Here is a 27,061-nt window from a genome sequence, read left to right on the forward strand (position 1 = left end):
TGTGTGATGTTTGGATCACAGGATGGTGCAGTCTGTGTCTCCCTCTTTGAATATCACTAGCTTAAAAAGTTAAAAAGACCCAAATCTCTGTTTTTATGCTCCTGAATCTTTTTTAAGTGTCTGAAGCAGAACTTTGAAGGAAAAGAAAGGAAAGGTAGGTAATTGGGTGCCACTGCGATAAACAAGTATCTCAAAATGTCTTGATGTGACAGAAAGCAAAGAATCCAACTAATTACAGATACAAATCAAACACAACACATCCATGCATTATAGAAAATTGTTTCCTGGAATAAACTATATTCATTATCAGTTTTTTGTTTTTAACATTTATATGCCTTGAGTTATTAATGCTGTTTTTTTTAATTCATGCTGCTCTGTGGAGCAGCCATCTCATGTAAAGTACACTGGCAGATCCCGTGTGGAGCTCTTACAAGTAATTATGCTAAAAAGAAAAAAAAGTTGCCTGAAAGTTTTCCAAAATACTGTTCTTGAGAAATTGAATATGAATTGTCAGACACATTTAGACTCTTTTTTGTTATTGGTTTCTGAGTCATTTAATGCCTGTCACAATGTTGAGAATTGGTTAATCTGTTCTGATGGCTACTAGAATACCCCTGGAAAAACCAGATAATTTCGCCTATAATGTCACATTTACAAGGCATAGTGTGTCCATTTTTTTCAAAGCTCCTATAAATTTCACTGAAAGGCATTAGGTGCTCGCTTCCATCAGTAAAATTGTGACAAGCGACCCGAGAGCCTCCGCTCCCACCGTTCCCCTTCCCTGTCAGGGCTGGGGGCGAGTCCTCACATGGGGCTGTTACAAACTGCAACGAACATCCTTTGTCCAAAAAACCTTTCGGATTTGGGGTTTATTCTTTATTTTTTTCTTCTTCTTTTTTTGTAATGCTTCCTACAGGCAATTCTGTAGAAGAAATCCGTTCTGAGAGAGAAGCTTTTAATTTTTTAGGGAGATTGAGCTCTCGAGGCTGAGCGGGTTCCCCGGGCACCCTAAGAAGGCTGCCAGGGGAAGGTGCCGGGCCAGGGGAGGTGCCTGCGATCCCTCAGCGCTATCGTGACACTGTCGTGACGGCGAGCTCGCGGGCGCATGACGTCACTCCGTGGCCGGGCGTTGCCAGGCAACCGCCCTGTCCCGCCGCAAGATGGCGCCTCAGAGAGACCCCGCCCCTCCATGAAACAGCCACTGCCATTGGCTGCCTGCTCGGCCAATGAGCTCGCCGGACGCTTTCCCGCGGCCATGCGCGCCTGCTTTCAAACAATCGGCAGGGGCGGGCCCGTGGCGCGCTCCGCCTCCCACCCTCCCGCCCTCCCGCACGGTTGGCCCTCGAGGCTGTCAGTCAGCACGGCCGGGCGCGGTTCTGGTCGCCGGTTGGCGCCCGCGGCTGTCAATCATCGCGTCGGGCGCGGGCCGGGTGTGATGCGGAAGCGTGGCCGTGGCTGTGGCGGCCCCGGCGGTGAAGGTGGGTCTGGGGATTGGGCCGCGCTCCGTCGGCCCCAGGGACCCCGCCGGAGGTGCAGCGAGTAACGGCAGCGATGGCCCCGCGCCGCCGCCCTGAGGGGGTTGAGGTGGCGGCGGCTGAGCTCGCCTCGCGCCTCCAGGGCTGCCCCGGCCCGGCCCGGCTCTCCGGGGCTGATCGCGGCTCTCTCGTGCGGCTGCCTCCGCTCCGGGGCTGGGAAGGGCTCCAAAGAAAGGGGAGAGGGCGGGTGGTCTTGTGCGGCTTGTGCGGGGCCGTGGTGCCTCAGAGCCCCCTTTGAGGGGTCCTGGGTGTTACGGGGGTGCACAGACAGGTACCGGCGTTTAACTCGCAAATTATGCTCCAGTAAAGCTCACTTTATACCAAGTGGAGATTTCAGCAGGTGCTACACCTGTGTGCCCAAAGGAGGATCTTCATCAGGAAGTAAGTCACCCTGCAACCCAATGTGGGCCAGCACTGATACGCTGCAGCTGAGTGTGAACTCCCTGCTCGGCGTAGAGGAGCCCTCGGGAGTCTCTTCATTAAGGAGTGAAATCTGGAAATATAGTTGTTCTCTAGAAGAAGATGAAGCAAGATGTACCAGGGGACACAACTATCAACATGTATCACACTATATATATATTGTGTTTGAAGAAAATAGTGTCTGGTTGTAAGAGAACTTCATTAGTTTAATATGAAAAGCCCAAATAATTGTTTTAAATGCTAAATTCTTAGAAATTTAGTAGGCTTGGGTATACTGAGAAACAAACGTTAAAGTGAATGATACTGATAATGTGCAATGTGTGTTTCAAAAAGGATGTTTTTGTGCGTGTTTGGCTACATAATTAAGGAAGTGAGGGTGATGCTTTTTGGTTCCTATCCTATTTCACTCACGTGTTGTTTGCCTGTCCTGTGATAGGTTTTGCTGGATACACAGACACGTTGCTGGAAAACAATGTCCCTTGACTTTGATAGTGGAGCTCTACAAACACAACATGAAGATGAAGACTATGACCAAGAAGATTATGCAAGAGAACAAGAGGTGAAAAAGAATAAATAATTAAATCTGAGGGCTTGTGTATTTAGCTTCTTCCTGTTTCTTGTTTTTAAGTGTTTAAAAAGAAAGAAAAAGAAAAATGTTTTGTGTTGTCTTTGGTAAGAGTAAAGAGAGGGCAGACTGTGCCACTCTTATAAAGCATAAAAAGTAAAGAAAATGAGATGCTGCATCTTAAGATCGTATGTAGTGGCTGGAAGACTTTACTCCTTGCCTATGCAGTAGATCAAATGTAAAAGGCTGGTGTCACCTACGTTTTTATTTCTTGATAGCTTTTTCACTTATTACAAATACTTAGAAAGCAACAATTCTTTCACTTGAAAATTTGATTTGCTTAGAAAAGAATGAGGAGCTATTTCTCAAATTCTGATTATAAATCACATAAGTGTCTGGAAAAATATATTCAGAATTTTGAGATTTCTTTGGAGTTGAAACATGTTTCTGTTCTTTTTTGTTTCATAAAGCTAGTTGGCAAAACATGTGTTTAACATGAATGTGCATAGTGGTTTTTAGAGGATGGTAAATCACAATCATGTCCCCAGTACACTCCAGGGGAGTGCTCACGAAAATGTGTTGGAGAGATGCTCTTGAGAGCACCATAGGGAATCTGATGCCTGTTCCAGAGCTTTCTACCCGGATAAGGAATGTTGTGCTTGTGCAGGAGAATGAATAGTGAAATAACTGTAGGGTTATGACAGTGGGTCAGTGAGACAGTGGATAAATAAGGTTATAAGTTCAGAGTGTTGAGAGGAACATCTTTGCTATACGGAGAGGCTGGGAGACCTGGGACTGTTCAGCCTGGAGAAGAGAAGATTCAGGGACAGTCTCATCAATGTGTATCAACACCTGAAGGGAGACAAAGGAGCCAGGCTCTTTTTAGTGGTGCCCAGTGACAGGACAAGAGGCAAGGGGCACAAAGCAGCCTCTTTGGAACAAGTCAGTGATGATCCTTGTTGGTCATGCACGTTTGAATTGGGGCAGGGTGGGGCTCACAAAGCTACATGTGAATATTTCAGTGGGGTGTGACTTTTAGCCTGGTAAAAGGAGGCTGAAATACAGGCTCTGCCATGTTCCTTGGTGAAGAGTAATCAGAGACTTTGCAATAGTTTAAGTTCTCTGCCACCACAAATCAGGTGGTTCTTGAAAATCGGAGAGATCTTCATGATGGGAGAATACTTTGGCACTAACTTAGGAACTTACCCACATCTGGAGTTCTGTGCTAGCTCACCTGGTAGACTGAGCTCGGTTTAAGTGTTAACTCTCCTGATGAGGTTGTGAACTATGTGTGCACTGCTTTCTCTTGACTTTCAAGTTTCTAAAGCAGTGCAAGACCAGCAAAACCTCTGGTTCTCAAGGATGTGCTTGATTCCAAGTGGGGCAACGGAAAGAGGATCTTCAGTGAATGATATTCACTTTCCTGCTTCCTGGAGCTGAGATACAGTAAATCTAGAGAATACCCTCATGACAGGAAAACTCCTTCATGCCACTAGTGAATTTCTAGGAAAAAACTTTTGGTGATACTTTGTCCTGTAAACATTTTAAAAAATTATCCTTCTGGCCTATCCTTTGGTCTCAGAGAGCATCTAAAATAGCGTCTGAGAAAACATGGTCTCTTAAAGATAAACTTTTTGTAGATGGTAGTTTTTGTTTTCTGGATTCTTGTTTGTTTCAACAAAGAAAACCCAACAAGGCATGTATCATGGGGCAGCTAATGTTGCTGCTCATATGAATACATGCTTTGTGAGTTCAGAGAAAAACAGGGTTAGGGGTCAGAAATTGCATGTAAAGTTCTGAATATCTTGTGTAGCTCTCAAGGTACCTAATAAGAAAAAGAGAGTGCATAGCTCAGATCTACAAGAAACCCAGTGTGTGGCCCCATATCAAAGCCTCTCTGAAAACTGGTTAGAGGTACATTCTATGTGGGAATCCTTACAACAAATAAGTTCAGGTGTGTTTTGGTTGTGGTTTTTTTCTTTTTTCTTTTTTTTTCTTTTTTTTTTTTGTGGCACAACTGTATTTTCTGAATTAGAATTGGTGGTATTTTTCTTTGTTTGTGTCCAGTTTCTTGGTGACTTCACTGAACACGTGAGCAGACCACTAATTGTTGCAGTGATGACTTCTTGCACCTAGTAACACTGACTGGCAATTTCTTATCTGGATTTCCATCCAGATTCCTCAGAAAAAGCATGTTTTGAGTGTCCAGTACCTCTCTTGCCTGGGATTTGGAGAGGAGAATACTTGGCATGATTTTTTTTCAGACCATTCTTCACAGGTAGTCTGTCACGGGACAGACTCTTCCTTGGAGAAGAACACCAGGATTTTGTGCAAGTGGCTGTTTGGCCTCTCTCTTTGGACTGAACTTGTATGCATTCTTCTGAAAAGCATATAATGAATGTTGTTTGTTCTGTTTCAGTTGCAACAACTGTTGACAGACCTTCCCCATGATATGCTGGAGGACAGTGGAGACCAGCTCTCCAGCTATTCAGACTGCAGCATTCAGGAGACTGAGCAGCAGTAAGGCATTTGGCACCATGTTTTAATTATTTATGTTGTGGTTTTGAGAACAGAGCAAAATCTCAGTTGATGAGGTGTGTAAAAGCAAGCCAAGTAAAAGGGAAGCTGTAGTGCAGTTTGCAGTAAACTAGATGCCACTTACTTTAAGAAGAGGTGGTTTGCTTTGTTTTTTCCTAAGTTGTAAGTAATTTGCTTGTGTTTCTGTAGATCACATGAGCCTGGGAAGCACGATGGGAGGTGGAACGATCATCCATTGATAAGTGATCCTCAAAATGTAAGCTTGCAGGAGCAGTGATGTAATTAGTATGAACTGCTTGTTCATAATAACGTGCTAACTATTGTTTGAATTCATTAGAGAAATACTTTTCATGTTCTGCTGTTCATTTGAAGTGTTTCTAACTTGAGGGCTGGTAACCTCAGAAAAAGGAGGGTGGGGAGAAATCTGAGTTTTGAGAGAGCAATTTTAAACCTCTTATCCATTTATAGGGCTATGAACAAGGACAAAATATGTACCCTGAACAATTCTTGTGTGAACAGCAAAATGATGACGAGAAGAAACTTTTATATGATGTTAAAGAAGATTACCGTGGCCAGAACGGTCAAGAGGATCCTGATGATGTGTATCTTGGTAGAGATGGGTTTAACTCTCCAAGTTGCTACCAACAGAACAATGTGTATCATCTTCCTGAAAACTTCAGGCCATATACAAGTGGTCATAAACCAGAGTTTAACAATCAGCAAAATAAAATAATAAATTTTCCAGATGCACCAAAGGAACATCTTAAGGTATGTCAGAAGCTGACATGTTTTTCTATCTCTTGTAAAGTTTTCACAGATCTTTTTTGGTATTAATATTTCTAGATGCTTTCAGTCTCTTACTATCAATTTAAGCAGTGATGGGAAGCTTTTGTAGCCTATTTAAAACAATGAAACATTAAATAATTGTATTTTCATATGTTTCATATGTTGTCTCCATTGCCTGTTAGAATTCCATGAGGTAGAATGAATGTGATTCACTGAAGTTCTTACATTGAAGTTAACACTTTACCACTTTAGTGTAAGCTTTCACGAAAGATTCTGTCAAGTTTAAATGGTGTGCTGGATTGGAGCCTGAAAATGAAGAGCTCCTAGAACTCTTGATGTCAACCTGTGAAATGAAAAATATTTTTCTTGAGCAACACTACAGGTGTGGTTTTAATTTATTTCCTCTTATCTCTATATTGTCACAACAGCAATTTGTTGCATCCGATGTTGTCAATGGCCAATCACCAGAATCTTACAAAGTGACTTACAAACCATACCAAAATGGCATTCATCAAAATGTTCCAGTAGTCCAAGAAGGAAACAGAAGAAATGAAGTGTTTGAAGATTTGCAACGTGAATTCTTGGCCAATGATGACAGTAAGTGTTTGTTACTTAGACTTGAAATAAACTTGTGTGAAAAGTCCACTGGAAATCAGCAATAGAAAACACATTGATTTCAGCAGTTTTTCTAGTAAGAAGACAACTAAAAGTATGTTGATGTATATGATCTTTTATATTTAGGAATTGGGTGTTTTTGATCAGGGTTTTTGATTTTCAGGGTATTTGCGTTTCAGGCTGTTAAAAATGTGTTTTTGACTGGTGAGACTGAAAGAATTTATTTCTGATGGCTTGATGTCAAGTCTTGCTGGCACTTTGTCTCTTTTCATAATATTGGAAAATAGTGACTTACTATACCTTAGGAAGCATATTTTCCGTGATGCCACATTGAGCTTTTCTGTCAGGTACACTTCAAATAGCAGAACATTTGTTAAACATATTGAAAATTTGTAGTGGCCACAAGACAATTCACAGCACATAAACCTTTATCTGGGCTTGCTGTCGGGTTTGAATTGTGTTGGTATTTCCTACTGTTCTTCAGCCATTGCTGCCAGAGCAATTTGGGTGATGTGAATCAAATGTGGGTTAAAAAAAAATGATGCAACTTTGTGGCCCAGCAATGAATTTAGCACTATAAGAAAAGTATCTTGGAGCAGGGATGATGATGATGATGATGACGACTTTCTTGGTCTCTGTGCTGAGCTGTTTGCATGCTATTTGAAATTTGGCAGATTCTTCAGAAAATATGCAGATTCTTCAACTTCAAGTTCTAAATAAAGCGAGAGAAAGACAACTGGAAGAACTTAATGAAAAGCTAGAGAAGAGTGCACAGCAGATTAGGTATTTAAATCATCAGCTTTCGATGGTCAAAGGTAAAATGTTTTGTGCTAATTCTTATATTTTATTCATATCTAGCAACTTTATAATTCTGAAACTTTGGTTTAGAAAGTGTCTCTAGGTAGTTATCATATTTATAAACTTGATTTGGGATTATAGCACCTAACTCTCTTCCCCCAAACATTGTTCTAAAGAAAATTCTCTGGATTGGTGCCTGACAGCATAACTGTTTTAACTTTTACTGCATTTTCAGAACCACTGTTGTTTTCCAGAGTCCCCGTGTGTCAGGCATCACAAACGTACAGAAAAGAGAAGTTTGCTGAAGTAGTCTGTTAAAACTACAGAAAATTCAAAAAAAATCCCTCAAACCAACACCAGAACACCCAAACTCCAATAGGAGAAGTGTACCTACATGAAAAAATAGATTCGTTTGTGGTGTCTTGTTTAACAAGCCATTTCACAGACTGTACGTAGAGAGAAGCTCTGTGTAGTGGACATTGGTGGTTTCTTAGTCTCCCATTTCTTATAGGAACTGACAAAACTAGTCATGAACTTAAGAATATAGTTTTTAGAATGCAGAAGGAGCAAAGGAGAGGGAAAACTTCAACTGTCAACTATTTTACTGTGTTTTGGCTGTTTCTCCAGAGGACTTGTTTTGTTTCTTCTTTTAAATGATGGCAGATGCCAGGTCCTACTGCTGACAGGATGGGGCTTGTACCTTCAGAACCCTTGTGGAAACAGTACCTTGGAGTGCTTCCTGCTACCAGGAGACAGGGGTTGCTGGATGGAAACTAACTGGTTTTGTTCTGTCTTCTGTTGTTGCCCACAGTATGAGACAGAGTGAATGGCTCTGTAGAGCAGATACTGAGCTGTTGTGTTCCATGCAGTGGTTCCGTGGGTGGCTGGCCATATTTCTCACACAGTTGTTATGTCTCTTTATTTAGATGAAAAGGATGGTTTGGCTCTTAGTCTTCATGAGTCTCAGAAACTCTATCAGAATGGAAAAGAACGGGAAATGCATCTTGAAGGTCAAATCAAGGCCCTTGAAACTCAAATCCAGACTCTTACTGCCAATGAAGAGCAGGTACTATAAATATTTTCAGACTGTTTATTGTGGAAGACCTTTACAGTTATATGTGTGATGCATTTGCATTAAACATTAGTGCTCGTTTTTTGGAATGCTGCTCATGATCATTTCAGAAACTGAATATATAATGAATTAATAGGATCCACTGTTGAAAGTAGCTTGTATTAAACCCCATACATTATCTGAGGACTTTTAGCAACTCTTGCACGAGAAAACCTGAACTGACATACAGAGTATTGGAGCAAAAGTAAAACATATGTAACTGGGAGCTACTCTAATACTGTTCCTACAGATGCTGAAGCAATCCAAGGTGGCAGAGGTGGCCATGGAGAGCTTGCAAAAGCAGCTGTTAGAACTTCAGCGATCAGATGCCCTTCAGCGAGCCAGAGAACAACATGAGACTATTGTTTCAGCACTAAAGCAGAAGTATGAAAAGCAAGTACTATCATTAGAGCAGAAACTTGATACTACAAAATCTGCACTCAGAGAGCAGGTAAGAAATTATTTTAGGATGCTGAGTATGGTACTGGAGAGGCTGTAGAAATCCCCATGTTTCCTAAACTGCACTTCTTGACCTATAATTCTAATAACTCCTTCTGGAAGCTGCTAAGAAAATGGAAAGTCTCAATATTAGGAAGCCTATGAGATATGTCTTTATAAACATCTCAAGGCAGTTGTGAGTTCAGATTTCATTTTGTACATAGCAGATGCAGAGGAGGCAAGAATTCATTGTCTTAGTTGCTCTCCTGAGCTTTTGTTCTGTGCACAGTCTCTTTTTGGAAGAGTACTGCAAGTAACTCTGGGAAAGAAAAGAACTAATTAAAAATAATGTGATATTCTTGTAAGAAAAAAACAAGAAAAACTGTTTATTAAACAGTCTTTTGCCAAGATTTGGTCTCAAAGTGATCAAGGATAACTAACCACTGAACAGTCACTTTATTTTAGAAGTAAGGATTTAAAAGGAGAGAGGGGGGAAAAGGCTGTCTTTGAGATGGACTTTGATATGGATTGTGTCACATGGTTGTAGAGCATGTCGTAAGAATCCATTACACTATTAGACATATTCAAGCAATGTAGTCTAATCAGGCCTTAATTGTCTTCTTATTTCAAATAAAGGAAACAAAATTGAATTTCTGTGATTCTTGTCTCAACATAAATATACATAAAAATAAATGGGATTTACGTTTGAAAATGTAACTAGCACTTGCTTCTGAACAAAATGCATTGCTAAATTTTTGTCTATTAGTACCACAACAAAGCTTGCACAACTTTGTCTCTGCTGCAAAATATATGGTAGCATGTTTGGGTTATTTAAGGAGAGCGTTTTCCTGTTTTTTTGAGAGGAGAGTTAACAAGTATAAAGACGAGGTACTGTGCCTCCCAGGGCTGTGTGGGTAACTAAGTAATGCCATATGAAAGTCTACTTTGTATATCATGTGAAAAAACTACAGTTCCTCTTTTAAAGAGTGCTGGCCCTTGCTAGCTTGGCTTAAGCTCAGTTAAAATAAACTGAGTTAAGCTCAGGCTTAATATAAATAACGTGAAGGTTTGATTTTTCTGCAGTAGACTGACTATATGTGAATAATTACAGGAGATAATCTGATGTGCTGAAAACCAAGTGCTCTAGAAAATATGAAATGGTTCACATCCATGTATGTTTATATATGAGTACACTTACTGTCTCCTAGTGAAAGCTGAACTTTGATACTGCAAGAAGTGACTTGTCAGCCAAGGATAGCATTTGATCTATGATTGATTTAGCTGTTCTCTACCCATTTAGGTATCAGATTGATTATTTGTCTCCTGTTCTAGATGTTTGTAATGTGAGTAAAAATGATCTCTCTTCCTAGAAAGAGCTTTGCAAAAACCTAGGAGACCATGTTAAGCAACTTGAAAAAAGGCTGGAAGAAACCAAATGTGAAAAAACAGAAATAATAAATCGACTGACGAGAAGCCTAGAAGAAAGCCAAAAGCAATGTGCAAATTTACTGCAAACAGGTCAGCCTTTCACTCATAGCTTATCTATCCTTGCAGAAATGTCTTCAGTTTTTCTAAGTATGAAATTGCATATCAATGTTCCTATTGAAGTGAAATCAACATTGAAATAAATGTGCTCTAGACCATTTCCTCTTTAGTACCTTAGTCAGATTTAAATAAAGTTTAGTTAAGTCTAGACTGAAATGTAAAAAACCAATCAAAATAAAAGCAAACACCACCTCCAACCCCTGAGCAACAAGATTAAACTCTTTTCCTATATATTTTGTGCTGCATATGTGTAAACTTTGTTTTGTACAAACAACAGCCTTTGGGAACAAGCTGCTTAGTTTTGTGTTAAGGTGTTTGACTTGAATTGCCATTCTAAATCTTAATGAGAAAAGAATTGTTTTGGGAGCTGGAGGCTGATTCTGGGAAACCTGTATCATTGGACTAGATTGTGAAATATTTTGCCATTTGTGTGTTTGACTTTTGCCTACCTTTACTCATGAAAGTCTTTCTATAGTAATGTCTCTAGTAGCTGTTAGTGAGCTCAAGGAAATAGAAACAGAGTACTCCCTATTGCCAGAATCAACACTGCTATTTTTAACAGAGATCTTTTTGCAGATTGCTTAGTCTTTCTTGCATGTTTATGACTTGGTCTTTCTCTCCTTTCTCTTTCCTGCAACAGGCTCAATGCAGGAGACAAATCAGTTACGGTTTCAGTTGCAACAAGCTCAGTCTGCACACATGATGAGCAATGACATGAACAAGGCTTTGCAGGTTAATTAATTTCATTAAATATTTTACTGCTTTAATTTGATGGGGATGGGCATTGTAGATAAGGAGTTGGTGCTTGAAATACTTTTAATTTGTTGGGGAAACAAGCACATCTCCTTTGACTGCTTCCGTTTTCCAGTGTTGCATGTTGGACTTCATCCCTGGCGCCCCAAGTTAAAACACAGCAAGGCATCTGTATGGGCACACATCTGATCCCCTACATTGGTCTAACCTGCTTTTAGGGGAAAAAAAAAGAATGTAAATTCAGTGTGCTAGGAATTTGGAGATAGTGTATTCTGAAATTTACCTTTTGTCAGCAAAAGGGAATGCCAGAGAGTCTTCTGTAAAATATGAGTGGAAGTCTGTGTTCCCAATTCAATTCATATATTGGATTTAAATGTGCCATTTGGTAAGCTATGAATCCTACTAAGTCGTGGAGCAATAGGCTGTTTTGCCAGCTATCTACTTTTCTGTTGTCATCCATTTTACTATACAAGGGCAGCAGGAAAGCAGAAGTAAGAGCAAAAGAGCAAAAGAAATATGAACTGTGGTAAGAACAACAGGGAATATTTTCTGTTGCTCAGTATATTCTAATTTGTAGTTTTAACATGTGCTTTGCTAGAGGTATCAAAAATGATACTATAAATAAATTAATGCTAGGTGATTCAACTACATACAGCTATATTTAGAAATAATAGCTCCAAGTATTTGTTTTCTTTGGAAGAATTATCATGGGCCTGATATGTTTTCTTGGAGTCTTAGCTCAGCATAATTTTTTTTCTGACTCTTTCTTTCAGGAAGAATTAATGGAACTGAAGGAAGAAATAGCTTTGTATGAATCTGCTGCCAAGCTTGGAGTATTTTTGAATGATGCAAGTGGAGAGCAGCATATGAACCTGGGTGAATCCTATGTAGATTTGGGAATTAAAAAAACCACTGGGAAGAAACCAAAGTTCTGCAGGTATTGAGTGATTCTTGTAGAAAGAAAATCTAAAATCCTCAAGAAATTATACAATTGATGTGTAAAAGATGGTCTTACTGGATCAACTACAGGTTTTTGGTAGATACTTGAAATACTGCTTGTATTGCCAGGTAATGTGGGAAACAGAAAACTGAACTAATGCCATAAATTGGTTGCCTAATTAAGAATTAATAAATCCTTAGATTTTATAGGGACCATGTTACTATTCCTTGAATTGTATGTATTGTATTCATGGACACCTTTTTTGCTCAGACTCCACATAGTTACTTAAAGCTAAAGTTGTCTTTTACCTTCAACCAGTTGAGTTGTCTCAAAATACCTCACATGATGTGAGAATGAATCTTTTGGGGAAACAGCTGAATTAACAAATTCTCTGTAAATTGATTGCAACTTGATAAAAAGCTTTTGTACCCATGTTCTTATTCTTTTTGCTATTGTGTCTTAGAGATTTGTATTTCTGGTAGCATTAGTTGCTCTTGTCTTTGCTACAACTACCTTTCAGATAAATGTGCTTTGTCTTTTAAATACTGAACTGGTTATGTCTTCCCTGATAGTGCAATACAGAACAGAGACATGGATAAAGAACTCTCCAAAGATGAAATTATTGTAGAATTAAAAGCTGAGCTGGAACGTTTATTAAACAGTAATAAAATGAAGAGAAACCAGGTTACTCAGTTACAAAATGATCTTAAAGATTGCCAGAAGACACTAGAGGAATACAAATTGAAAGCAGAAAAAGCATCAAAAGAGTCAGAGGTTTGTTCTTTTACACTTCTTTAAAAGTTATCAGTGGTTTTTGGTGAACAAAACCAGCATTTAAGTTTCTTGTGAGAATGGATCAAAAATTTACCCATAGCTGAGTATCCATAAAGGCTCTTAAGGAAAGTATTGCCATTTGGATGATACCTTGTTTTGTATTGGTTAAGAGGAAAAAGGCTGAATAGCAGAACTTGGGCAGCATATTCATTATTAGGGGAGTTCTGATATCATGACTGTCTTGCTTGATAGCATTTAATGGCCACTCTGCTTTTTTCAGAAGTACATTTCATTGGAGAAAGTAGGTTTTCTTCAGCCAAAAGGACTTGTAATTTCTCAGAGAAAGCTGATAGTACAATTAGTTTATACCAGTGGAACATTTCACTGATTGCCTTCAGAGGGCCTTCACTGTGTAATTTGATCAGCAGGGAATCTCCTTGATATTGCATCTCTCTTCACTCCATTACCTCCCTCTATAAGTTGATCAGACCTGTAATATCTGCTTTTGTAATCTATACATTGTGCAACGGATGTGGGATAGAATTACAATGTACTTGAGAGCTGTGTTCTCTGTGGGATGATAGTAGTCATTCATCTTGCAAACACAACATCTCTAAACCTTCATGATACTGAGTTTCAAGGATTCATCCAGAGTAACAGTGATACTGTTATATCTTGCACTGCAATAATTTCTTTCGGTGTGTTTTTTATTTTTTTAAGTACAATTTTTATTTAACCACTCTAACTTTTTTAAGCATTAGCTTCTAAATAATTTATATCTTGAAATATATCCTTATTTTATTTATCTTTAGCCTGTCACAAATCTAACTGATACTTCAGTGGCTAGTCCTTTGGTTTCTGATAATCTAAAGGAAGAAGTTCTGAGACTCAAAAAGGCTAATGAAGCTTTGCTACAGGAAGTTGAGGTAAGACAGAGATGCTGCTTATCTCTGCAGAAAAAAAACTCACAAAACCACAACACAAAAAAACCCTGCCCTGTGCTAAGAGCTCTGATTAGAAAAGGTTCTTATAACCCTTTTTTGTCCAGGCCCATGCTTTGACTATTGAAGAACTGAAGGAAAATGAGGAAAAACTGAAAAGCTTAAATCAAGATCTCTGTTGTCAGATGAGAAAGATGGTTCAAGATTTTGATCATGATAAACAAGAAGCCATTGACAGGTAAGTCTGTTAACTTCGTTTAGTTTAATTAGTGGATTTTTAGCCCGCATGTATAATCTTGTTCCAGCTCTCAGGTACAGGAGGAGATTTATGTTGGAAAGGTATTTTCTTAAGGAGAAGTTGAAATCCATTTTAAAATGGGGGAAGAAAACTAGATAGTTATTTTCCTTTCTTGAAATTGTAGATGTGAAAGAACTTACCAGCAACATCATGAAGATACAAAGGCACATTTTGAGAAAGACCTGATGGAGAGGTTTGCTGTGGAGAAGCAGCAGCTTATTCAGATCTATGAAGAGACAATCTCGCAGTTAAAGTAAGGCTTACCATTTTTTCCACTTTTACTGAAACTTGCACGTTTCCTGTCTGGCCTTCAGTGATAGTGACACTTATTTTAAAATTGGCTTGCTGTCCTGTCAATGTAAAGTCCAATTGATAATAAATAATCTGTCCTGTGAAGGGCTAATATAGAGGAGCTGAACAAAGAGATGACTGCAGTGAAGGAATGTTACATTGGAGTCTGTGGGGAGAAGGACACCTTGGAAGCTACTTTAAGGAAGAAGTTTGAACAAGAGCAGCAGTTGAAGGAAGAAAAGGTACAAATGGAAACACTTATAAACATGTAATCTAACCAACCTCTGATATAACATCTTAAAACATCTCCTTTTGACAGGCGAATCTCTTGTTTAGGTATCATCAGTAAGATCAGGGCACAGGCTCTAGAGAGTTACATGTTTCATTCATTCTCATCAATTTGTACCAGAGCAGTTGCTATGCCTTGGAGAATGCTTCATGTATTTTTTTATTTTTGGTCTAGCTCAAGAAACAGCTAGTAGAAGAAAAAGAAGTCTCTCTTAAACTTCTGAGGAGTGAGCTTGAAGAGAAACACAGCAGGTCAGTGATAGCAGCAAAGAGGAAGTGGCTGGAAGAACAAGAACAGCAGGTTGAAGAGAAAGTTGCATTAGCTAAAGTTCACTGGGAGAAGGAAGAAAAAGAGGTATGGAACTCAGATCAGGGAATTTCAATTTTTTTGTTGTTGTTTATGTTCAGAAACAGAACTTGTATGTAGATTTATGTGCTGTTATTCTGCCATTTGAAGTGGCTATTTAGGATCTGTCATTTTAAGAGCCTCGGAAGAAGTCATTAAGTACTATACATTTAAGATTTTGATTAAAAAAACCCTAGATCTTGTAAACTAACAAGCAGAATATCCTGAATGTCACAGCTGGTAATATGTTGGAGTTTTCCACTCTGATCCTTGGAGAGTGGTTACACATTCTATTGTTTAATTCAATTATCAGAAGTCCTTTGTGTCTCCTATCCCATAGAAGAAAGCTGTGATGAGTCACCAAACTCTCTTTTCTCTGTGCATTGTTTTGTTCTTCTCCTGTTAGGAAAGATTATTGGTGTAAACAGAGTTTTGTTTGTTAAACACCAATGAAATTCTATTTATTTGGACATGGTGGGGGAGATTTTCTTAAAAAATGTTTTTTTCCTTAGAATAAAGAACAAGTCTTTGCAAAAATAGAAAGAGAATGGCAAAGTAGGCTGGAAGAAATGAGAAGAACTGTAGTTGAATGTAATGACTGCAGCTGCCAAACTGACCAAGTAACAGCTGTGGATGATGTTCCAACTAAAGAGTTAGAAGGGACTGTCGAAGACCAGAGGCTGCAGATCCAGAAGGCTCAGAGAGAAAATATGGCCTCTGAAGAGGCCTTAAAAGAATTTGAATTAGAACTGGAAAATAAATACCGTAAAAATCTTGCCAGCCAGGTAACAAATAATTGTTCTGTCTGCCTGGAGCCTGTGAAACTGCTGTGTGCAACTGAGTCACTTGAAAAACATAAAGTGGTCTCTTCCACTAACTTCCTCTTAAGCTCAGTAGTTGATATTTGCTATATTAGAAATACAGTTTTAAAAAAGTTCTGAACAAACTGTAGCATGTTGCTTGTTTTTCGTACTGTTGAACAAGTTTTACAGGAATTTTGAGCAGAACTGAGCAACACTGACTTAGATTTTAGATAATTTTGTTAAAAATAAATTTTATATTCATAATTCTTACATCAAGAAACGCATCAGATGCTGCTGGTCCAATTAATTTATGTAAACACAGGCAATTCAAACTGAAATCTCTTCTTGCACTGTTACATGAAACTAATAATAAAAATGTGTTCAGTGGTGGTGACTAAAGTAGGTTTTTTGTCTGTTTAAAGGTAGATGCAGCTTTAACCCAAGCTCATGCCAAGTGGCTGCAAGAATTAACAGGCCTCAAAGAGTACAAACTAAATCTAAAGATAGAAAAAGAAAAATGGGAAAAAGAACACCAAGAGACCACAGCAAAGCAGGTAGCCCAAAATATTTGTGTACTGATAAACAGTTCAGTCTTCCAAATCCCATATGTTACTGAGGAATGAATGTAGACACAGGCAGGAAATCATTAAGGAAAGATGTTTCTTGTGCACTCTGGTCCATATCCATTTTTTTGCCTATAAAGGTTTAATTTTTATTAAATAACTTGAAAATATCTCCAATAGATTGATAATGACTCAGAGTTATATTTTGTGTATCTGTAAATGTGTGTATATATTTACAATGACTGTTATGTATTTGCCAGTTAGCCCTAGTTCTCTCAGCTGCTGAGGAGAAATGGAAGAAGGAACATGAGAGTACAGAGAGATCTGGACCAAGAGTGAAAGAACTTGAAGAAAAGATAATTTCTCTCAGGAAGGAATTGGAGCTAAAGAAAGAAGAAATCCCTGCAGCCATCAAAGCAGAACTAGCAAAGGCCCGTGCACAGTGGAACAAAGAAAAGCAAGAGGAAATCCTGCAGATACAAGAGCAAAATGAGAGAGACTACAGATCATTCTTGGATGATCACAGAAACAGGATTAAAGAGGTACTTGCAACAGCAAGGGAGGATCTTGCAAAGCAGAAGAATGATCTCTCCATTCAGAAAGAAGCAGAAATAAAGATGTTACTAGACCAAAAGCAGCAAGAATGGGAGGCTCAGGAAGCCAAGAGACTGCAGGATGAAGTTAATCGCTATGAGGAGAAGACTCTGGTTGAGCTTGAGTATCTGTTGAGTGAACTTCATGAAGAACTAGTCAAGTGCACACATAGTCAGCATTCTTTGAAGGACAAGTGTTTTGACTCTCATGTTCAATTAAACAGTCAGTGCAAAGACAAACTGAAGGCCTGCTTACAGAAGGCCTATAGGACCACAGTTTGCACAATTCTGGAAAAGAAAGAGCGAGAATGGAAAGAGGTAATATTTCTGTAAACTGTAACTGCCAATCAGAGAAGGGATTTGACAAGTCACTTGGGCCTGTTTTCTCCTGACGTGGAATATCCATGTAATCCTGACAAAAAGAAATTCAACATTTGTGTTCACTGATAAACAGGAGTCCTTTAGAAGTCAAAGAAGGCTAAATCTACCATTAGCAAGTGAAAAGGGAAAGGATAAGTGTAGCTTTGATGTCTTTAATCTTTCAAGAAGAGAAGGACAGGTTAGGAGTGTCATTTATGCAGAGACTCATAAGTTAAGGAGCTGAATCCACCCTCTTAAGTTTGGGAGCCTGTTGAAGGCTCCTTGTGACCTCTTAGATGGGCTGTAATGACAGAACTCTCCTCGGATTTTTGCATAGCTGCAAAATCCAGTTTTTAGTAGTGATTGGATAGTGATTGGATAGATCATGTTTTATGCCTTTTTTCCCCTTCTTCTTATGCAAATAAGGATGGAAACAGTAAATCCTTTTTTTGTAGTTGGTCAGTTTGTCAGTTATTCAGTTCTGTCTTGGGAATTATAGTCTTGCTTAATTTTATTGTGGCTCTAGGAAATCCATTTCAGCGTGCCTGCCCAAATGAGGAAAGATGTCCCACCCTCTTCTAGAGGAGTTTGGGGCTAAGTCAGATTCTGTCCAAAAGCATTTGTTTCTGTTGTTTTAGCAGATTACTCTTCTTGCAATACTTATGCTCGTAGTAAGTTTTTTTTTTTATGGGGAGCATCCTACCGGAAATGCCGTTGCTTCCCAGCATTGAAGAGCTGGGAAATTATCCAAGAATAGGACAGAGAAAATGTCTTGTTTCTCAAGACAAGGTGGGATGAGGGAAAATGGCTATGTAGTGATTTCTCATGGCAATTACACCATTTTTTTAGTGACAGTGTATTTCTGTTCAGAAAGTGGGCCTTTAATGTTTTCTTGTCACAAGTCATATTCACAATGGTAAAGAGAATAGGAAGCTTTTTTCTTAAGTCTGATGTATCTTCTGTAATGGATATGAATGTGTCCTGGTAAACTGTTTAATATGCCTTTGGACCTCAAAACCTTGACTGGCTTGAACCACCTTATCTAGTGAAGTCTCTGCAATTTCTTAGTAATGTCTTCTCTCTTTTTAAAAAGCAGGTTAACTTCAATTACTCAAAGGCACAGTATAATTCTTCAATGTTAAGAGCTACTCACATTTCCAGATTAATACTCAAGATATTCATGTACTGCTGTTGCAGTGATGTACACTAAGTAAACTTCTATATCATAGAATAGTTATTTTCCTCACAACTTGAACTGCAACCTGCAGTTCTATTGCAGGTTTAAAGTACCTGTTTTAAAATGAGTAAAGCCACTTGGTGGCCAGGATTGGTTGTTTTTAAGCATAACATACTGCTTACCTACTTTAAGATGGAGTGGAACAGTTTTTACTATGTGTTGGGTTTTCAGAAAGTGTTTTTCAATTGCAGAAGTATGAAGAGTTAGTGAGTAATGCAAATAAAGAATCATACCCTTACCTGCAACACGGTGCAGGAGACACTGGGGACATGGCCAGAACTCCTTTGTGCAGTGTTGGACACCGAGCAGAAGCACAAAGGAGATTAAGAAGACGGACACCCTTGCAGGAAACTGGAACAGACAAAGGTATTTGCTTTGATCTTAATCTGGCAAATTGTGTATTATCAAATTAAGCTTATTAATAGCAGTCTTTAATAGTCAATGGCCTATTGATGACCCCAATGCAAAGTTAGTTAATTAGTGAATATTATTATTAGCTCATATACAAGCCAGTGTTGATCATGGTGAGCAGGGTATGGTCTAAACTGTCTCATAAATGGGTAATGCAAAATCAGAGCTTCAAAGATTGAATTATATTACTTGCTCTTGACATTAGCCAAGACAAGGAATTCTGCATTCATGTGAAAGGTATTATTGTGTCAAGAATTATATTTCACCTGGCATGGTAGTCTGTAGTCTTTTCTGGTTCTTTTGATCAAGAATGTAGTTGAAAAAATGCGAATCCTCAGGTGATATTTCTCTCTTTCCCCCCTTCCTTCTTCTCTTACTGTCCTCCCCAGTATATACTTTAGTATTGTAGCTCTTCCTAAAGCTGGCACATGTACTCTGGCAAAGCTGGAGACAGTGTAGATGGGAAAAGCTTCATGGGAGGGACAGAAATCTCCTTGGGGCTTTCTGTTTAGTTCGAGTTCTTACACAACTGAAAAACATAAAGCAAGAAAACCCAAGAGAGTCTTTGGCTTTATGCCTGTAGTGTGGCTTGGATTCCTTTAACACCAAAATAACAAACCATCTATTAACACAGAACAATACAAGCACTGCAGTGCTCCTGTCTCTAGAGCGCCCTGTCCTGGCTGTGGAGAGCAGCCGTCGCTCTCCTGGAAGGAGCCCAGTCTTTGTGTATTCCTTAACTAGACTCAGATGCGTATGAGGCTTTCCAGCTGGGACAGTTTCCTTCAGCTGACTTCAAAAGACCCTGCTTGGCTGTTGGTTAAAAAAAAATAAGTAAAAAATTCAAAAACATTCAACCTACAAGTCTCATTGCTGACTGAAGAACTCAAACTGATGGGAGTGCTTTGAGGCTGTGAGGGCTTTATGAGCAGATAGATGCTGCTGCACCTTCTGTAACAGGGTTCCAGCCTCTTGTCATTTGTTTAATTGGACTAAAGTGTTAAGTTGTCCAGCAAGAGGAGGACTAAGTAGAGCACTGGAAAGATGTTGGGCTTGATTCTTTTCTTTTTGGTCCCCTGTTGGTGTATAATTTTTAGCAGTTACTGTTGCAAGTGAGAAATGTACAAAAAGGAGTCTTGGGTCTCAGGAAGATTTTTGCTGTGAACACTGCTGCCAGGAGCTTGAAAAAAGGGAGACCATGTGCCAGGACTTGAAAAGAGAGCTGGAGATGGCCCACAAACATCTTCAGCTTGCTGTGAAGCAACATGAGGCTAAGTCAGAACATATCCAAGGTTAGGATGGTTAGTCACCTAAAGACAGCCTTGATTCTCTTGTCTGTTGCATTGTACAGTTTTGAGTGAATACTTTTTGATTATTAGCCTTAAACCAAAAAAACACTGCATCAAACCAACAAAACCAAACAAGCTTTATCTTCTATCTCTCCACCTCAAAGAAGGCACAATTGCTAACCTACAAATTAATACTCTTTTCCAATGTTTATCAAGACAAACCTTGTTATTTTTTTTATCCCGTCCATTCTCTTCACATACACTTGGTATCTCAGGAGTTTTGCCTCCAGCATAGTGTTAGTAATGGCATATGAAGACTTTAAGTTTATTTAATTACCATATGAGATGCCTTTTGTATTCAGACTTCATTGAAGTGCATTGGGATGGATTCCTATCTGCTTGTTACTGCGACAGCTGTACGTGCTGACGATGCTCTGTGACACTGAGCTCTTATACCAGAGAGAGCAGTTTATGTAATAACTTCTGTTGAACTCCAGTTTAGAGAAGTGCAGTGAATTATGGTTCACCTCCTTTTTTTTTTCTAATAGAAAATGAGAAGACTCCAATTACAGAAGACTCTGAGATGAAGACTAAACTGAATGACCAGGGGTCACCACCAAGGTATTTTAAAAAAGCTAAACAAGATGATTTTTGTTTTGTAAGATGTGAGTTGCTTTTTTTGTGCAGTGTGACTTATATGCATTTCAGGACACTGTCAAAGGGAGGCGTCTCAAAACGCTGTGCATCCTCTGACTCTGTGAAAGGTCTGGAAGAAATGCGTGCTCACTACATCAAAGCTGTGAGCAAGATTAAGTGTAAGTACTGAAGTCTTAGCTAAAAAGTTAGTGGAGGAATATAATTTACCTTGTTGCTTCCTCCTTCAGCCAGCTTGGACAAGAATCTGACAGCCAAATCACATGAGAAGTAAATTTTTCCTTCTTACTAGACTGAATGGGAGAAGTGGAATCGTTGTCATAATATTTGACATGGAATTGTTGCCATAATATTTGACATATCATTGCAATGAGTGAAGCCTTGTTATGCCATCCTTGCTTTGTTGCACTGAATTATGGCTTTTAAAGTGTATTTTGAAACTGATCTTGTTTCTCCAGATAAAAAAATCTACCTGACCTGCAGTTTGTCCTGAGAGAGAATCTGCTTTTCTCTCTTGCTGTATCCTGCCTTCTGGCTTAATCAGAAACCTTCTAGCTGAGGAGAGAGGATTAAATGTAGCACCAGCTCTTACTTGAGTACAGCAGGTCCCCAAATTCCAGCTGCACTGCCTCTGAAGAATTTCTAGACCAATATTTTACCAGCCAACATTCCTCCCAAATCCCTAGCCTAGTGTTTTCTATTCTTTCTTAAGATGCAGAATCAGACCAGACAACTGAATTCCTTTCTGATGCATCATATTAACCTGCTGTGATCTGCACTGGTGTTTATCCAGTAGGCAGCAAGGATTTGGGTGGAATGTTGGCAGGTAAATCCATGCCCTTGCTGACTTGTTCCAGATCTGCTAGACAATCCCAGTTTGTGGTGTTGGCCTTTTTCCCCACTCTGGGGGAAAACTGGTACTCATGAAGTGTGTTCGTAGGCGATATGCTTTGTTACATCCGTGAAAGCAAGGAACGAGCTGCCGAGATGATTAAAGTGGAAGTTCTGAGAGAGCGCCAAGAGACGGCACGGAAAATGCGCAAATACTATTTGACATGTCTTCAACAGCTCCTGACTGACAATGGGAAACATGAAGGGTGAGTTCAAATACATTTGGAAGTTACTGTTGGCTTTGCAAGAGATGTGTAGATGTTAGTCTGGTGTTTGTCCACCTGGGAGCAAACAGTGCCCAACCCGAAGTCTTGCCAGTCTGTGCACACTGGCATGGGGTCACTGCTGAGCTGTCTGGCACACTGTCTCTTCAGAATTTGCTGATTCTCAGTAACATTACCTTGAAGTAAAATGCAGAGTTGAAAAGGAATTACCCTAAAACTTGGTCTTTTTTTTTTTTCCCTGTGTTCTGCAATTCTTGACAGAGCTGAAAAGAAAATAATAAATGCTGCCAGCAAACTGGCTGCAATGGCTAAGGGACTTGAAACACCTCTTCGACACATTCCCCAGGGCAAATCTACCCGCTCAGGTATTCTACAGTTGTTCTCTTCTTGATATTGATTTCACACACATAGTAATGAAAGTGAGATGCAGATGGAAAGTGAAGTACAATTTATTTATAAGCTAGCTAATGTTGTAAATATAAGCTGCTTATTTTGACAATGCTTATGATTCTCTATTAAAAACAAACAAAAACGTTACCTTCAATTAATCTACTTCCTTCCTTCCTCTTCTAGCTCTGCATTTAGTTTCTGAGCCTGGAGCTGAGTGCTCCAAAAGAGATCGTGTGCTTCGGACCAGGTCAAACCATATGGAAAGCAAATCATGTGGTGAAAGCAGTACTGAGACAGCCAGTGATAAAGTTGTCCAGAAGTGTGTGCCGCGTGACTTGAGACAGCAGTTTGATGCAACACAGACCGTAACTCAACATATGCTTCATGAAACAGTGACTGCGGGTGTTCAGAATAATTCTAAAAGTCTGGATGGTGCTTCTAGAGGTGCTCTACCAGAGTTTTATCCAAATGAAGATGGAAGAAGAGAAAAATATGGCCCTATTGTAAATGTAGACAAAGGACCTTTGCATGCTGCGAGTAATACAGCACATCAGAATGCTCCTCCATCTGCTTGTCAGGGAACATTAGAACATATGCAGGAACCCAGAGTTACAAATGGCCACACCAGCTCTGGGCCAGCTCATCACATGCTTAAGGGCAAGAATGGAAGAACAGTCTCAAAAGAGGATAAATATATCCAATCATGTAGAAAATGGAAAACTAAGTCTAAGAGAACTCAGGAATTTAATTTTAAAGACACTCCAGGAAGAGATGAAGGAAGCAGCAGTGAATGGAGTTCTGGGAATGGAAGCCTGTATCTGGATTGTGGTGATTTGCCTCTCTTGTATCCTCAACAAAAAGCCAGTAGTAATGTTCAAGCACAGACTGTATATTGTGAAGAGTTTCCTCACATCAGGTCATCTTCCCCTGCAGATGAAAATGTTACTTCTTGGAGAGACATTTCTAGTGGCAATGGCAAGTTTCTCAGCACATAAAGCAGCACAAAAGTTTACAGTAGAGACCAGCAGATAACAAACACAGAGCATGCTTCAATCCTCGACTCTGGCAAATCAAATTCTGCTGTCCCACAACCCAAAGCATCATCAGATTCAGATGGAGGAAAATGCTGCAACAAATGCTTGGAGAAAAATGGTGTGGGATCCCAAGTCTCATCAGCAAGATAATGATTTTTAATAGTCCACTTTCTAACTTGAACTGATACCAGAAATTCCTTGTTTGAAGGAAAAGAAGATTAACTTGATGTTTAAATAAAAGTATGAGGATTGAGGAAAATCTGTTCTACTGTGTCCATTTCATGATCTTGAATGTTACGTGAACAAATTTTATCAAGTTACTTGAAATATTAATACAGACTTTTGTTTACCTTTGTAATAACACTTTCATAGTTGTTTATAGTGTATTATACACAAATTTATTAAACAGAATCTATTTTTATATTCAATTTAGCTTGCAGTGCAGTGTTTATCTAAAACAAAGCTACTGTAACTTGTGGTAATTTTATTAATGGTTATCAAAATTCCTTCAGAGCATAAAGAGATGTTTTGGGATTTGTTTGAAGTCAGTATTTTAATTGACTTTTCCATTCTGAAGGACCCCCTATAAACCTTTGTTTGTGTTCCCACAATGAAAGCAAAAATACTTGCATTTTTTCATTAAATTATTATAACAAACCACATTTCAAGTATTCTTCCCTTTGGAAGCAAAAAATAGCTTAAATTGGGCAGAAGAAAAGTACCAGTTAGAATGACCACATTTTGCAGGTGTTTCTTCAACAGCAAAGTTTATCAGGGTAAGCTAAAGATATCATCATGTTCCTCCTGAGGCTTAGAAAGCTCCTATTTTAAAGGCCTGCTCACATTTGAAAGAGAATTGAAAAATGTATCCTTTTTCCTGGACTTTTTGCTTTCCTTGGAATGACATTTCATTTCTAGTGATCCTGTGAGGAGCAGAGGTGTTTTGCTGCTGGCTTACACAGTAGGTGATTAAATCTTGTTGCAATTAATAGTATGGTTATGAGCTAGCAATTCAAATCAACAGTAATATGACAAATGTAAGCAAAAAGGTTTTGCTTGATATCCTGTGATATCAGAAGAAGAAAAAATACTGAATATTGTCTCAAAGATTATATATGTGCCTTTCATATGTAACATTTAACTGCTGTAAGGTTGCTTATTTGGTCTTTTGGAGTTGAACATCACAGTTTAGTCTGAGAGTCTTTTCAGTTTTAAGAGGCAAATAGTACAGAATCTGAAGAAAAATGTGTTTAACTTCTCTTACAAAAAGGCTTGTTTGTATTTCAGGCCAACTGGCAAGGCAGAAGGCATTGCAGCTCTTGGTACGCAGGGCTGGCTTGTGACTTGAGACTCTCAGGCGATCTAATGAGAGACTTCTGAATTTCTTGGTGGCCTTTAATGTTGCCCATAAATCCAACCCCACTTCCTCTTTGGTGAGGTGGGGTTTGTCATCATCAGTGGGAGCAAACTGAGGCCATGAGAGACCGCTTGTGCCTAAACAAACATGGGCAGTGGTTAAGTTCAAGGGCCAAATTCCGAGCTCTTAGCTGAGGAAATAGCTGTGGCCTTGTCTGCAAGGGAAAGTTTTTACTAGTTGTCCTCTAAGCCCTGTGTGGAGGTTTTTTTTTTTTTTTCCTTTCCAGTGATGAGTGGCTTTTTCTGTTTAGCTTAAACATTTTCCCAAATTCCACAAGGTAAAAAGAGGCACATTTATTCCTGTGTGAGAGGTACCTGTACAAGTGTTTAAGCCAATAGATCAGATTAATTCGCTCCTTTGGCTAGTTCAGAAACCTTCCCAGATGAAGACTGGATCTGTAAAGCTAAACATCCTTCTGTCCTGTAGGACGACATCCCTGACCTTCCAGACAGCAGCTGAGGGCCCGTCATCTCATTGCTGTGGACCAAATGCAACTTTTACAAATGATCCTTCATCTGAGGCAGGTTCAAGAGCTTCTCCGTAGTTGCTTCCCAAAACGCCACACTTAATGACAATGTGCAAACTGCTTTTAAAAATTCGAAAATGTAACTTTTCACAGCACATTTTGTCGTATTGTTCAGTGTTGTTCATGTGCATAACTTACTGTCCATTTCTACAGCTTTTAACAAATTCCCTGTGTTAAAAAAAGCTCAATGATTTCAGTGCAGAATGAAGTGCTTAATGATCCTAGTCTTGCTAAAACTTTGAACAGCTGATGATTTTTACATATTTAATTTAGAGGCTGGGGCCACACTGATGAGGAGAGATCTTCCACATTACTGACCACTCTGCAGAAAGCTGAGGGTGCAGCAGATCCCAGCTCCAGGGAGGAAACCAGGGGAATTTTTTTCAGCAGGCTCTGCAGCCTGATGTGAGAAAAGGTTCTCTTTTTTTTTTTGGAGCAGGGAGATGTTATGCAGGTGCAGCAAAAATGGGGTGGGTGGGTGGAATCTTTCCAAAAGTGGCTTTTAAAAGGGAGGATATTTAAATGTGGACATGGGGTGCCCAGGTAAATTTGGTTGCTGTCTCAGTTGTATCATATCACACCACAGTACCAGGCAACTTTGTTGACCAAAATTGCAATGTATGTGAGAATGTGGCTGTAGGTAAAGATTCAGTTAAATCCTTGCTTACCTAATGTTTACTGTGTGTCTTGTTGCACTGGCAACTCCAGAGAGCTCCAGAGCTGCCAAGAGGATTTTAAGTTTTCCTTAATGAAAATCAACTGCAGAGGCCTGGAGGGAAGATCCATACCCAAAACGCCAGCAATCATTCCCTGGTGAGTAAAGCTGAAGGTACAAGATGATACCTAACCCAAGAATCAACACCTCTTAGTCAAAAGTGTTCCTCAGCCCTCCTTCTTCCAACATCAGTAGGAAGGAATGGAGCAGTAACACACTAGGATAGGGGGTGGCAGCTCCTGAAATTGGACAGCTGACACTAGTCAGAAAGGGGGATGGAATGTTGCAATACGTGTGGTTGGACTTGTATAGTTGAGCCAAGATTGTAAGAGAGTCACTAAATGAATCTCAAGTCTACCATGTATTTTCACCCAGTAGGTTATATGGCTGAAAGAACTTAGCTGCTTTATTCAAGAACTAATTACCTACTGTTACGTCTTTTTGGTTCAAATGATTCCTTTTTGAATACTGTGTTTATGCAGTAGGAGCCAGATCAAATTTTACTGTAGTAATGTTACAGTTCAGCACTATTTAGCTTAAACTTTGTTTAATGACACCCCCAAAGTAGCAGAATGCAGTGGTCCTCTTTCTAGCTGTATTTTTGTTTCTTATATTTTCTTTAGCTGATTTTATCTTGCAAGTATAGTATAGGACAGCAAATGATAAACAGGAAAAAAGGTTAGATCCAACAATCTTGATCCTACCATGCCTGATAGTTTTCAGTCTGGTTCAGCAGGTTGTCTGTTCTGCAGGATTACTACCATCTTTGCAAAATACCCTATCACCTTGTGAAAGCCTTTCAAGACTGCTGTCATTTAATTCAAATATCCCTGTGGATATGCAACTAGGAAGAGCTCTGGCTTGCTTGCATTCCCAGGCTTTCCTTAATACCTTTGGAATTTCATACCTTCTTACCACCTTACCACTTCTTTTACTTTGTAGTTGGTACTTTCCCCTGAGGTTTGGAGGTCT

At 39.3% G+C, this 27,061-nt stretch overlaps 1 protein-coding gene across 6 annotated transcripts; it reads left to right on the plus strand.

The window, feature by feature from the left end:
• Window positions 1–1,211: 1,211 nt before the first annotated feature.
• Window positions 1,212–23,690, plus strand: CEP152 (centrosomal protein 152). 6 transcript variants are annotated; one of them, XM_039390059.1, is made up of 28 exons: window positions 1,212–1,478; window positions 2,392–2,514; window positions 4,940–5,040; window positions 5,248–5,314; window positions 5,527–5,826; window positions 6,273–6,441; window positions 7,134–7,274; window positions 8,184–8,323; window positions 8,619–8,819; window positions 10,177–10,324; window positions 10,992–11,083; window positions 11,878–12,041; window positions 12,617–12,818; window positions 13,631–13,744; window positions 13,867–13,997; window positions 14,182–14,310; window positions 14,455–14,590; window positions 14,812–14,991; window positions 15,495–15,767; window positions 16,208–16,339; window positions 16,609–17,259; window positions 18,730–18,904; window positions 20,047–20,241; window positions 20,787–20,859; window positions 20,947–21,053; window positions 21,833–21,989; window positions 22,269–22,372; window positions 22,581–23,690. In XM_039390059.1, the coding sequence occupies exons 2-28, from the start codon at window positions 2,428–2,430 to the stop codon at window positions 23,390–23,392; spliced, it is 5,181 nt and encodes a 1,726-aa protein (XP_039245993.1). In that variant the 5' UTR covers window positions 1,212–1,478; window positions 2,392–2,427; the 3' UTR covers window positions 23,393–23,690. The 6 variants fall into 6 exon arrangements, with proteins under 6 accessions (XP_039245993.1, XP_039245995.1, XP_039245996.1 ...); XM_039390061.1 differs by having other exon boundaries at window positions 20,050–20,241; XM_039390060.1 differs by lacking the exon at window positions 1,212–1,478 and adding an exon at window positions 1,747–1,916.
• Window positions 23,691–27,061: the final 3,371 nt, after the last annotated feature.

This window comes from Pipra filicauda, unplaced genomic scaffold (genome assembly GCF_003945595.2).
Source record: "Pipra filicauda isolate LSUMZ 115617 unplaced genomic scaffold, ASM394559v2 scaffold7_size6619720_pilon, whole genome shotgun sequence".
NCBI lineage: Eukaryota > Metazoa > Chordata > Aves > Passeriformes > Pipridae > Pipra > Pipra filicauda.

Coding starts and splice junctions, on each gene's coding strand:
- CEP152 (XM_039390059.1), top strand. CDS start 2,428: ATGTCCCTTGACTTTGATAGTGGAGCTCTACAAACACAACATGAAGAT. Junction 2,515..4,939: donor ATTATGCAAGAGAACAAGAG/GTGAAAAAGAAT, acceptor GTTCTGTTTCAG/TTGCAACAACTGTTGACAGA. Junction 8,820..10,176: donor AATCTGCACTCAGAGAGCAG/GTAAGAAATTAT, acceptor CTCTCTTCCTAG/AAAGAGCTTTGCAAAAACCT.